This window comes from Cyprinodon tularosa, unplaced genomic scaffold, assembly GCF_016077235.1.
Source record: "Cyprinodon tularosa strain WSP-4 unplaced genomic scaffold, ASM1607723v1 ctg167, whole genome shotgun sequence".
In the NCBI taxonomy this organism is placed as follows: Eukaryota; Metazoa; Chordata; class Actinopteri; order Cyprinodontiformes; family Cyprinodontidae; genus Cyprinodon; species Cyprinodon tularosa.
The window spans coordinates 205,146-218,992 of record NW_024038504.1 but is presented as its reverse complement, the minus strand read 5'-3'; the positions used below and the strand labels follow the sequence as shown (position 1 = coordinate 218,992).

The window sequence follows — 13,847 nt, the reverse complement described above, 5'->3', positions numbered from 1 at the left end:
GAGCAGTTTGTGCTGCTCATCAGACTGAATGAAAAAACTTGTCATAATTTTTGCACATTGATAAGTTGCACACTGTATTTGCTGTTCATTTTATCCAGGCCTGTTTTCACTGGGATCTGCAGTCTTCTTTACAGATATCACCTGTTAGGTCATATCTCTAAGGAAGACCACAGTGAAAACAAGTCCAGGGAAAATGAAAATCTTCTAATTTAATCTAAAGAGCAATCTGCTATATACGAGGGAGGAAGACAAAGTAAAACATTTGAAGCTTTGCACTGTTCTGCATTATTTATGTATTTGAGATTTTGTATGGCATTTTCATAAATCCTCTGCTTGATTGAAAAGATAATAACACTTGTTTCAAATTTCAAATCCACTCTTTATTGTACACACATTTTTACAACTTCAGAAAACATTAATATTTGAAGTGATGTTTTGCTGTTATTTTTCAAAAGTAACTTTAAAAAAAGCAAAATTCTATTTGTGTGAAAAGAAGAATAAAAAAAGAAGAATAAAGTTGAAACAGTAGTTGATCTGGCATTCATTTATTAGCTGGTTTCTCTGTGAAAATTTCAAAACAGTCAATAATCACTGTGACTCTATGTCCAAAGGCATCCACAAACTGATGAGGCATAATTTTGTGCAAGGTGTCCCTATCTGGCCACACAATTGCACGCTTTAGATTTGCATATAAAAATGACAGCATTTTATTGAATGTTCTGTACACTGTCTTTGGTGAAACACGGAAGAGATAAGCAAGGTGTTTTGAGGGCAGATCCAATCTCAGACGCATGAAGGTTAACAGAGCATTTGAAATGGACTGAGAATTTTATTTTGAGCAGACATGAGAGGCAGCAGAAAATTAAACAAAGCCATAAAGGTTGCCAAGTTTGGTAGACCCGTATAGTACTGGACTTTTTCATTACTGTCTCCAAAGAAGCCATCAGAGATCTGCAGCTCATCAAGTTCACGCCGCAGCTCTCTGTTTTCTTCCAAAAGACGGTTCATCTCTGCACACCTGAGCACACACAGGTTACATTCTGTCTGTCCTTCCTGACGACCACCTTCTGTGTCATCCTTGGTGTTTGGCCGCCCAACGTTTTCAGCAGCCTTCTGCGTGTCAGTCTGTTGCTGGTTAGGGTTCTCTGTCGCCTCATGTGTAACTTCATCCTGTCGCTGAAGGATTTCATCAGCCTGATGGAGCCCCGTTTCAGTTGCTTGCAGGGCATTCTTTTTCAGCTGTTCCCGATAACCACGTCTTAAAGAGCGGTCTGTGTCTGTTGGTTTGATGTCAGTGTGGCCCAGATGCAGGGATGGAGCCCGGTCTGGGTCAGTTTCCATCATCTCATATGCGGGTTGACCTGCAAAGTAGATGAAAGGTTTAGTGTTTTACACATCTATTCAAAACACTATATAAAGCACCTTAATAACAGAGCCCATTAGATTAGATGTGTTATAAAATAAGATATGCTTATGTTTCCCACAGTGGGGAAATTTGCTATACCGAAAAAGCACAAGTACATCGGACTAGTAAGGCCAGAGGTAAATAAATAAACTGAAAAGCTTACAGGATGAACAAAGGATTATAATAAATAAACTTAAGTAGATTGCACAGGATGAATAAATGCACTGAGTTGGCTGACGAGTGGGTATGTACAGTGTTTTTATATGTACACTGTATTTATATATATTTATTCATAAAAAAATATATATTTGTATTGCAGATTATGTAAATGATTATATACAGATAATGCATTATTTATTAAATTTTAGCGGTCTAAAAAAGAAATAAACAAAACAAACATCACTTTCCGCTTCTCTTCCACAGCATGTTTCAATAGGTTTACATGAACTCCTGCAACTTTATAAGCAAACCATTTCAGCGTGTTGATTTCTATTAGTGTATATTTATAAGGACTTACCTTTGTGAAAATGCCGAGAGCAAACACGAGCATGAGGAGATATTTTATGAAACGTGATGTCTTTCCTTCTTACAGCAGCGACCCACGGAGCCCGACGCCTCTTTGTTAAGTCCTCTGTCTGCGGTCTGTTTTTTTTTTTCCAAGTGGGGAATACGAAAAACCGTAAGGCCCCATCTGCTGTTTTCTGTTTAGAATTACTATTGCATCCTTTGACGCAGCACCAGTGTCCCATTATTTCCAAAGAAGCAACTAGAACACGTCTGCTCTCTGTTAGTTTTCTTTTGTTTGTTGCTGCTGTCTCTTCACCACAGAAATGGCGCTAACTACCCTAAATGAATTGCGCTTTTGCGGAAGTGACGTACACTGTCACAGACCGATTCTCACTGACCGTCTCCACTCTTTTTTCCACGGCGACATCGAACAGACAACCAAAAAAATGCAAGGTGATATGATACCGCAATGAACAGTTTACTTACAGTTGTTGCTTTTCGAAAAAAGGATGCAATTGTTTTCTGTTTTTTCGGTTTGGCTGGCCTCATGTTGATGTCCGGACTCCGGAATTGGGAACTGTCCCGCCACTACTGTCTGTCTGAGTAACCATGGAAACCAGGCTCGAGACGTAAATGCCAGAGACAGGATAACTTTTAGATTTGAATCTCTACGACGCAGGCAGCCTGCAGTTAAACAAAACGATTGCCCGTCTATGATCTGACTGTTTTATGTTGTTGTTGCAAAGCAGTAAATTAGAAAGAGCTTTTTGATTTTCTGTGAGTTTCGCCATATGTTTTTTTTTTTTTTTATAAAAGTGGGGGGGACGGATTGAGGGTCATTCGAATCTGTGTACGTCAGAACACCCCTGACGTACACGCTATCTGCGCCCTTGTGTGGTTGGTCTTTTCTTGGGTGGTTGATCTTTTGAAAAATAAAATGCAATGGTTCTTTTTCTTTCTTCTGTAAATTATAACGGGAGATTATTAAACTAGACTGAGCAATAATTATTTAACTTGTGAGCAAAACATGGACTAAAACTGGGACTAAAAAGCACCAGGTAAAGAGAAAACAAACCATTTGATGTGATCCTACACTCATTCTCCACATCAATGATTTAAGCCAGCTGCTGTTTTATTTTTCATATTTACTCAAGCACTAGATTGCTTAACATCTTCAATAATTAGAAAAGAGAACTATCCTAGTCCAGATGAGATAAGATAAAAATTAAAATGAAATACCTCATAAAAACTGTCTTTTTTCATATCTAGCACAGTGAATAGGTGGGAATATGGACTGGATATGAACCTGGTAAGTCCTTGTGTGTTAGCACTAAGGTTGAAATAAAAACATGGGCTGGATTATGATCACCATGGTATTTTTATACATAATTAATTGGAACAGAGTTGAGTTTTAATGTCCGTCCTTTTTTAATGTGAGAAATTTGGAATATGGAGTGAGGGTGCGTGAAGACTCTGGGATTGGTGAGTCTCGCTCCCAATGGGTGATAGTTGAAGGCCCTGGATATGACATCTCTTTTAGCTCTTTTTCTACCCAAAGCAATTCAGAGTGTTTTTAATTCCAGTTTGCAGTAATATTTTTATTTCCATATTTAGGCCTTGAGTTTGTTAACTGAGCCGGACAGCTTCCCAGGTGTGTAAACAAAGAATGTGCTCTATTCTACATAGTTAAATACCTTTTAGGAATATCTTATGGCTCTGTTTATTTCTTGCTTTTAAAAAAAAATCATTTTAAATAAATAATATGTCATTGAAGAGAAATACATTTTTCTGAATGTGGCTACAATGATAATTCAAATGAGTGGGCATTGAGGTGCTACAGGTATGCTAGCAAAAGGGTATTAAAAGACTTAATAACAAAAATGAGAATTTAAAAATTCAGTGTGAAATAAATAACCAGCCATCGCAAATTTGCTAACACCAGAGTGCTTTTTGTACCTGTCAGAAATCTTGCTATCTCAATTTTAACTAGTTGAAGACTTGAAAGATTGACTTGGATAATTATTTTTAGAAGAGAGTTACAATAATTAAAGCAGGAGGTTATAATAATAAAATAATTTTACTTCATTGATCTCACATTAGAGAAATTGACCTCTGCATTTAACCCATACCCTTAGGGAGCAGTGGGCTGCCATTGTGGGGTGCCCGGGGAGGGAATGCCCACAGTGGCCGTCTGTGGGAGTGGGGCTAGAACGCAGAACCTCACAATTCCAAGCTTTATGCCCTAACCCCTAGGCCGCCACTCACCTTTTTTTTTAAGGGATGTCAGTTAAGCCCATTCTAACAAGGGAAATTCGTAAAGCAGTAGTGGAATTCTATAAAACAGGCAATAACTCCATAGAGGGAAAGAAATGAACTAAGATGAATTGGAGTGAGCCAGCTTCTGCTTTAACAGGCACCCGAATCACTCATGAGTTCAATTAAAGAAATTACAGAATATTGAAATGTCTGAGATAGAATTATCTATGCACGGGAGAACAAAGAGGCTTTATTCAACACCAGTTATTCAGTTAATAAAGATACTGGAAATGTAGATTAAATGAAAAAATCTCCTTTTCAAGGGGTTCTACACAACCTCACTTTTACCTCATTTTACCATAGGGGTAAGATGTTACATTTGGTAAAACTCCACATTAGAGGTGCTTTATGATAATAATAACAAATAAATAATTGAACTTTATTGATCTCACATTAGAGAAATTGACCTCTGCATTTAACCCATCACCCTGGGGAGCAGTGAGCTGCCATTGTGGGGCACCTGAGAAGCAGTGATGGGTTAAGGGTCTTGCTCAAAGAGCCAGAGTGGCAGTCTGTGGGAGTGGTGCTTGAACTCATTACCTCAGGATTCCAAGCTTCATGCCCTAACCACTAGGTCGCCACTCCCCCAGTTTAAAAGCAGGATAGGATTTATTTTAGAGATTTCTAAGATTAAGAAAATTAGTAAATGTGGTTATAAAACCCGAGGGCATCATCTACTGTTTAAGGTATTAAAATGGATGTTGTGTTTTTACTTGTCATTGGCTTCTTAGCTTGTCTTTTTAAGCACTTAACATTTTTATCCTCATTGCATTATATGAATCATCAGTGATTTTTCTGTCTTTATCTTGGTCCAGTGTAATGGTCAAAGTGAGGCACACAATGGCTGCTTGATTCAGAGCAGTCTCTCAGGATGGTGATTTTGATAAGGGCAGTTTGTTTCCCTTCAGTGTTGATCTGTTGCTAACTTTCTTGGATTGATGCTAAAGCCTGCTAAGAGAAGATGATTAGGTGTTCTAACAAAAATCAGGCTGGCTGGAGATAATATTGAACCCATTGGGAGCCTGATTACTATAACAAAGACTCTGATAAAAGATGTCTCGGTGAATGCGTCCTTCAGAGTATGTGAAATATTCCCCACATTACTATTTATGCAAGTCACACGTCATGGTGTTCATGGCATTGGCCTTTAATAAAAAGGTTTTTGTTCTGACTCGAAGTGTGGGCCGACTCTGCAAACACTTAAGAGAACAAAATAAAAAAAGCCTCTAGTGCTGATAATTGTTTGAATTTGTTTACATCAACCAGCATGACAAAGAAACAAAGCCTGAAAAAAACCAACTATGACCATCACCAGCCATTCTTTGCTGCTTGTATGCTTATTTGTTTGAGTTGAGACAAAGTGAAAGGCATAGCAGGAAAGAGGTGGACATCATTTTTACCAAAAACCTATTACTTGAAATGATCCACAGCTTTCTTCACGGAAATTAAGTTTACTTTACAATTTCTATATTGTACATAACTAGGCATATATTACATGTTTTATCATTTTAATTATCCCTGACAATCTAAGCATTAAAGCGATTTTTACAGATAATATATGGCTCCCATTTGCCCAAAAAACTACTTTAACTTGAAGAGACCCACAAGAAGACAAGCAGGCAATCAGAGAGTTAATTTAATTAAGATATTACACATATTTAGGCATTCGGACGTATTTAGAAGTTGTAGAGCTGAGTAATTTTGATTATGGAATACTCAGATTGTTAGAATAGAGATGTCTTCCTCCAGATCTGGGCTAAACAGTTTTTTTTTCTTATTTGCATATAATACAGTAATAAAACTATTTGCTCGTATTATGTAACAACCTCACAAGTTCCAGTCATGATTTCCTGTATTTTAATTTTCCAGTACCAGAAAATAAGTCCCTCAGAGGGTCATCTTTGCTGTAGTTACATCATCCAGATAGTTTCATGAAATGCACTAAAGTGTTTTGCTTTTTGTTTATCAGACCTAAATTCTTAATATCTACATTGCATCAAATCTTTTATGATACAACAGAATAGAGTAGCATCAAGGTCTGATATTTAACTATGGGGCAGTTTTGCATGATAGCGTTGCAGGGTTTACATTTCCAAAAACATTTCAGAAATGAAAAGCTAGAATACACCTTTCTAGCACCAATCATTGTTTCATGCCCCTCAATGTCTCTGTCAGAGCTTTGCTCTCTTAGGTATGAAGACAAACCACTACCTTTAGGTTTCTACTGAACTTTTTTTTTTAACAACAGCTCTTCTTCAGCCACACAGTGGACACCTGTCAAAAAGCTATTTATTATTTGTAGTTTCAGACAGTAGGAGTAAATTATGGTCTCTGCTTCGTAGATGCATTTTAAGTGTACATGTCATGGTGACTTCACAAGACTTAGAGTGCTTTTTCTCTTTAATGCTTTGCAGCTTGAGCTTTTTGTGGAGGATGATAACCTGTGAGTGAGGAGAGATTACAATGTAGTTCAGCTATATTGATCTAATTTACAGGGCACAGGACACTTGTTCCTTTTGCACATTTATGGTGCTGGCTTCTATTTCTGCCCAATAAGGAAACCTAAAACTGAGAGAGTTAGTTTCAGTGTGGCTTAAAGAAAAGTCATTTAGGAAAAACATAAAATAAGGGGAGATTTATAATGTTTTTTGTTTAACAACTATGATGCTTAAAACTGAGGAGCTGAATAGGGATTTACAGAAATACATCTCTCCCTTGTTAATATAAAGCCAGGGAATTTTCAGGAGGAAATGGAGCAGCTCTCTTGGTATGAGTGCATTCACAGATTTAAAATGGGCTGAGCGCAAAGCAGCTTAAATCTATTGATTGGTCACAGAGCTGTGAGAGTTGCAGATAAGAAGCCGATCTCCAGCTGCACTTGACAATTGAACATGATTGAGATGATAGCAATGGTCTGAGCTTGCTGCATCTAGTTTCTTTTTTCATTTAGTTTTTTTTTTTTAACCTCCATAGCCTGACACTGCCTTTTATGTGTTTTGATACACTGCATTTATTTTTCAGGTGCACTGATAAATAACCCATTGATTCTTTCTCAAATGCTTTTGCATGCTTTCGTTTGGCCTCTATTTTTCTTTTTTACTTCTTTTATTTGGGGAAAACGCCACCCATATAATAAATATATATGACAATCCAGTCAGTATAGCAAAAGGATGTAAACAGCCTATATTATTTGTAAACAAGAATGCCTTTAGAAAAACCGAACATATTTGGGTGGAGTAGAAAAAAACTAACTTCTTTACATATTTTTCTCAAGTTAAAATAAACAGTAAAAAATATTTAGTAAAAAGGATGCTCAAGTAAATGTAACTGATGATAATATTTTACTGTAAAAAAATAAAAGCTTCTTAAATGAGGAGTACCAACAATTTTGTGTATCAGCTCTGAGTGGAGCTGGAACACATGAAGGATCATTTTCAGGTCATACATAACTGTTACAGCATTTTACATGAGTGTTTGGATGTGTAGTGAAGAAAAAGTAGTGAATTCAAAATTTCCTACAATGCACCCATTGTACATAAATGGTCATTTGACAAGTAAATATATCCCAGAATGCTTTGCAACAGCTCTCCTCCCAAAGCATCATGGGATTTGTTTTAGGTGCGAAACAGAACAAAGATGGCGCAGGAACCATGTGGGGAGCCGGCATCACATGACCAGTGGGGAGCGAAAAGTAGTGATCTTCAGTCTGGACGGTCAGTTAACCCACTATAAAGTCCACTATATAGTGCTCTATATGGTGAGGGATTTTGTCAGAACTAAGACATGTGGACTAAGAATTTCAGGCGGACAACTCTTCGAATCTGTACCTCAGAAGCTGGGACGAAAAAGGGTGCAATCTCTGTAGAGGAGGAACTCAGGTTAGTAACTATGTAAATCTGAGAGAGGACGATTACGATTTCGTACCAAATTGCGTGTATTACGGAGATCCCGTTAGTGAATATTTTAGCACCCTGAATCTGGTCAAAAGCTGAATTGATTAGTGGAAGGGGGTAGCGATTCTTGATCATGATATAATTGAGACCTCTGTAGTCTATGCACGGTCTGAGAGAACTGTCCTTCTTCACTACAAAATAGAAGCCCACACAAGCAGGGAAGGAAGAAGGACGAAAAATGCTGGCTTTTAACGAATCAGAGATATATTCCTCAATGGCTTGTGATTCAGGAGCTGACAAGGAATATAACCTTCCTGTCAGTGGTATAGCAGCTGGCAGTAGGCCTATCCACCAATAATATGGTCTATGTGGAGGTAAAGCAGTGGCCTTACTCTTATTGAAAACTTATTTGAGGTCATGATACTCCTCGAGAACCTTAGACAGGTCACGATAAAGGTCTTCCTTCTCTTTTTTGGCCAACAATTCATACTTAGCAGAGCTTAAGTAATAAACTTAAAGGGGAACGCCGTTTTTTTTTTACATTGGGCCCTTGATTTTACGTTATTGCATCATTTTCTACTCACCCATATGAGTTTTGTGTCATTTGGAGCTGTTCTGAAGATATTCCATTAGGTTATATCCAAGTAACTTCTTCCTATGGGCAGCGACTGGAAGGCACGAACTAAACTGTTCATAATTTATTCTTTATGGTACGCCAGCATTCATAACATGTAGGCAAATCACTGTCCCCCCCAGACATTTGAAAGAATTGAACGATTCAGAGTAGCTAGCCGAATATATAAGAGGTAGAGTGTAGCCTGGTGTAATTTACATTGGTAAAAAAAAAAAAAAAAAAAACTCCCGCGGGGCGTGTATGACGTCATCCAGTGCGCGGATGACGTCATACATGCCCCGTTTTGTTTTTAAAAGATATAAATATAAAAAATATAACTGCATGTCTAGGGGAAAGTGATTCGCCTACATGTTATGAATGCTGGCGTAACATAAAGAATAAGAAGATGTTACCTGGATATAACCTAACGGAATATCTTCAGAACAGCTCCAAATGACACGAAAACTTATATGGGTGAGTAGAACATGATGTAATAACGTAAAATCAAGGGCCAAATGTAAAAAAAAAATGAAATTCCCCTATAAACAGGAGGTAGCCCAGCCCAAAACCTCCCCTTGCTGCCAGTTTATGTGTGGGTTATGCTTCATTAAACAGGTTATAACTAAAGTAGCAGGAACCTGAGGTGAAACTATGATCAGACAAGATGTTTTACATAGTTTTCATCCACCATCCTGAGGGAGGATCGATTCATCTGATGGCCATCAAAGGCTAAAACCTTCAGGGACTCTGGAGCTGAACTCAACAGTGTTTATTGACAACTCATTGAATCTGCAATTTAGCAGATAGTATGAAAAAGGCTGGGATCTCTGTAGAGGTGAAAACTCAGGTAAATGGCCACATTAATCTGACGGAGGATGATTACAAGCCTGTGGGCCACTAACCCACCAGAGGCTTGAATAATCTGGCACTGATAAATAGGGGCAAGCGGCTTAAATAGAGGCAGGAGCAGGTGGGTGAAATGAACAGTAATGAAAAACTGGGCAGTGTTAGGCAGGACAATAGACTTAACCATTAAGCCAGTCATCAGTGCCAAAATCATGACAGACTTAGGGATTAGGGCGGAAGAGTTGACTCATATGAGTTATTTTAAATGATTCCTTGGGCCAATATACACCACACGACACTATCAATGGTATGAGTTCCACTTAAAATGCTGCCTATGTAAGTTGGGAGAAGACGCAGCCTCGTTGGCCAGGTCATGTGACCTGGAAGAACATGTCGCTTCACGGCCAAAGGCTCTTATAGTGTCATGGAGCTAAAGTTTTTGCTGTATTATTTTTCTGCCTTCTCGACTTCTGGTCATGGCTGAGGCAAGAAAAAAGTTTAAACCTTCTGAGGAGGCTATAAAGAGAAAACATGAGTCGTTGGCATAAGTTAAGACTTTGCTTCTAGTAAATAGTCATATATCTTTCAAATACGGGCAGTAACAGGTCTAGCACCCTTAGTGGCCAAAAGTTTCATGTTTGAATTCATAATCTGTCATAAAGCAGTGTTACACTTGGTCTGCTTCGTAGGCTTTTATTTTGAAGAAGCAGTTTGAAAAACTAATTTTGTTACTATTTCTTGTTGAAAGTCTGTTATTTAATCTGAGATGTGTTTCCCCTTTAGACTAATTGCGATTCTAAACCTTTTTCTTTATTCAACCTTTTTACTAGTTTTTCTGCCACATGTCCCAGCATCTTGTCATTTGGTACAAACTCTGAAGAATTATGAGAAAGCTGGCCTTTTACCTTAAAGCAAAGGACCAAATGCATCAAAGCAGACGAAAAGAGAAATAAGTGTTGTTTTTTTAACCTTTGTTAATAGGCTTTGCTTTCTCTCAGTTTAGACATTTCTCCACAACATGCCTGCTTTTTTCAATTTCTTAACTTGTAAGCATAATTTGCCGTGCCTTCCATAATTGAAAGAGGTATTAATAAAGATGAGCGAAAGAAGACAGCAGCAGTTGGGTAATACGGCTAATGAGCTAAACTGCATTTTAACTTCTCTTTTTTTTTCAAAAGCAGCTTCTTAAATGCTTTCATGGTGTTAAATAATCACCTTTAAAAGGTTGCACTGCAGAGGCTTTGCAGGACGAAATCAAGTCTTAAAAATGGTTAGGTTTTTTCCCCTTTTCATTTGATTATTGCATCTACCTGTTATGTTTTTTCCTGTCTCTCCTAAAACCTTGGATCCCACTGGGAGCATATCACTAAAGTCACACCTGGCCATGGCTTTGCTCTTTCCTCTGCCTAGTTTCACACTGTGCCGGAAATATTAATTTTAAAGGGAATTCACAGTTTCTGTGATGCTTGGTTGTGTTAGAGATAGAGGTTATTTGTGGTTTTTCAGTGCTGTAGAAAATTAAAATTGAGTGTCATTATCTATTTTAGTTCATGTTCTTATACCTTGTGATCAAAGCTTTCAGGTGTTGTTCGTGTTTTGTTTTTACTTTAGCCTTGTAATTATTAGTAATTACTTTTTGGGACCTTTATATATATCTATCTCCTCTGGCCATTATCAATAGACAATGTGTTATGCTCAAGGACACAAAAAATATCTGCTTGTCTGCCTGTTTGTCTCTCTGCCATCCATCCATCCATCCATCCATCCATCCATCCATCCATCCATCCATCCATCCATCCATCCATCCATCCATCCATCCATCCATCCATCCATCCATCCATCCATCCATCCATCCATCCATAAAACTTGCTAGATAGCTGTGTAACAAAAACAAAAACAAATGTAATCCTCAGGACACTTAAAATCAACCTCTTTATTCTTTGTTCACCCTGCCATAACAACCAGGATATCTGCTGGATAATAAAGGTCTGACTCAATATATCAGTGACTTCCATGGTATGTTTGATATATATATGTAAATCCATAACAGCAAAGCAGAGCCTCTCCTAAAAGAAGAGAAATTATAAATTTGTATGTGAGCCTTTTTTGCAGGTTGGATGAATCACAAAAAGCAAGGCAAAGGCTTAGAATAAGTGCATTTGAAGTCACAAATGTATATGGGAGATTGACATAAAAAGCCTCTCCATCGAAATACGAGGAACAAAAATTTGGATATTCACATTTATCAAAACATACGTCTTAAAGCAGTAGAATTTGTTATAGTAAAAAAAAACAAAAAACAAAAACAGATAAATCGTCCCTGTTAAGCCCATATCTAACATAAATTTTATGCTCATACTCGTTGTCTACCACCTTCTTTGGGAACACGTCGCAGGGGCCTTTTCACTTCCCAGATACATCCGCCAACTTTGCTTGGGAAGGCACTAGACAGGAGAAGCATCAAACAATGGTAATTTCTCAAAATGCTTACTTATGTGTTCATATGTGCTTGTGTGCTCAAGAAACATCTTCAGCCTCAGCCCTAGTACTGTTTTAATTCACACGAACGGACAAAGTCCAAGGATGTTGTTCTCGCTCCTCCCTCTTTATAGCCTAGTAAACTAGCCTCACCCGCCAGTGGCCCAAATCATTTTTGCCTGCGAGTTGGTCTAGCCTCGATCAATGCCCCAGGCCCTTAATCTGGTGGGCCAATCAAACACAGATTGATCAAACACAGGTTTGAATTTTTGGATGCAAAGTGTGAGGGGTTTTGAGGGCAAGTGGCATCTTGTGATTTAGCCCATAAATATTACCACGAACAACAGATTGTGAAGAACTCTTGGAAAGAATTACTATCACTCTTGGATGACACAAAGAAGCATTGAAATAGTTAAAATACACTGTTTTCTGCTTCCTCATGTAGTGTGATGTTGTAAGCTTACGGTTTGTGCTGTATTTAGCCCCTTGAGTTGGCCACAATATTAGGTAAAGCAACAAAGTATAAAAGTTGTGGTTATTATAGCTTCTCATTTTCAAGCGGAATGTATGTGCGTCAAGCAACACTTTAGTGTGAAAACAAATTCCAAAAAAACAAATTTTTATAAAGGTTTTTCTGAGTACAAGTGAACTGCACAAGATGTGACATTGTCTCTGAAGTGATGGATGGGAAAGACTGCAGCCCTTTTACTTTTGACCCAGAAAATGTTGAAAGTGTATTTCTACATACACAATAATAAAGACACTGTCAAAGAGAAGTTACAAGAAAAGAATGCTTGCTGAATGTTAGACCCAACAATCCATGACTGTATTCTCACCATTGCTTTTCTGTCGGGGTTTGCTTGTGGTTTGAGGACCCAAATGCAGAGGCTGGGAGGCAGGGGTTCTCGCAGTTTTAATTAGTGGTAACAGTTAACAGAGGCAGGAATCCAAAATCCAACATAAAATTGAAAACAAACCAGAACCAAACCCTGACAGTAGGAACTAGCCATCATGGACCCTGCAGAGCCAACCAATGAGGCAGGAAAATTACTCTCACTTATTAGATCCATACTGGACAGTATCCCCTTCATCAGTCCTCCATGGAAGCAGGTGAGTGCAGCGGAGCAGGTAAAGAAGAAACTGGAGAAGTTTCCTGAACTCCATAATTTTTTTCTTGAGACTGGTTACATTGCCGAAACTGAGTGGAATATTCAGGATGCTTTTGCTCAGCTATTCAATAAAACTCCACCACCGAAACCATCAATATGTCACCAACCTGATCCTATTCCTCTACCATCACCAGCTGTTGGTCCTCCCCTGCCATCTCCTTCCTCCAGGTGTAAGCACCGCCACCGGGGATGAAGGCCACTTCCTCTCCGGTGGGTCAGACTTACGCCTCCACTCCCTCTCCAGCAGGTCAACCTGACGCCTCCACTCTCTCTCCATTGGGTCAGCCTGACGACTGCTTCAGTTCCCCTCTTAACCAGGTCAGTTTCCCATAATGGTTTCAGTTGTCACCTCCATGAACAGCAGCTAGCTTCACGGGTCGGAAGGTTTAAACCAGTTTCCGTTATTACATCCCCCGCAGTCAGAGCTCCCCATATTGAGGAGTCTCATTTATGGGGCTTCTTTTATGGGGAGAGTGAAAATCTTTTCCCTTTTCTGCCACCTCCATCAGCTCCTAGCCAGGCAGATCCCAAGCCATAGCCGGGCCATATCCTGAGCCAGAGCCCTTTAGCTGGCTAGATCTCGAGCTAGAGCACTTTAGCGGGCCATATCCTGAGCCAGA

At 38.7% G+C, this 13,847-nt stretch overlaps 1 protein-coding gene across 1 annotated transcript; it reads right to left on the bottom strand.

Annotated features, from left to right (window-relative positions):
* Nucleotides 1–431: 431 nt before the first annotated feature.
* LOC119780877 lies at nt 432–2,298 on the bottom strand. The gene is made up of 2 exons (XM_038281122.1): nt 1,923–2,298; nt 432–1,361 (listed from the first exon to the last, which is right to left on the bottom strand). The coding sequence occupies exons 1-2, from the start codon at nt 2,152–2,154 to the stop codon at nt 799–801; spliced, it is 795 nt and encodes a 264-aa protein (XP_038137050.1). The 5' UTR covers nt 2,155–2,298; the 3' UTR covers nt 432–798.
* Between the last annotated feature and the right edge of the window lie 11,549 nt (nt 2,299–13,847).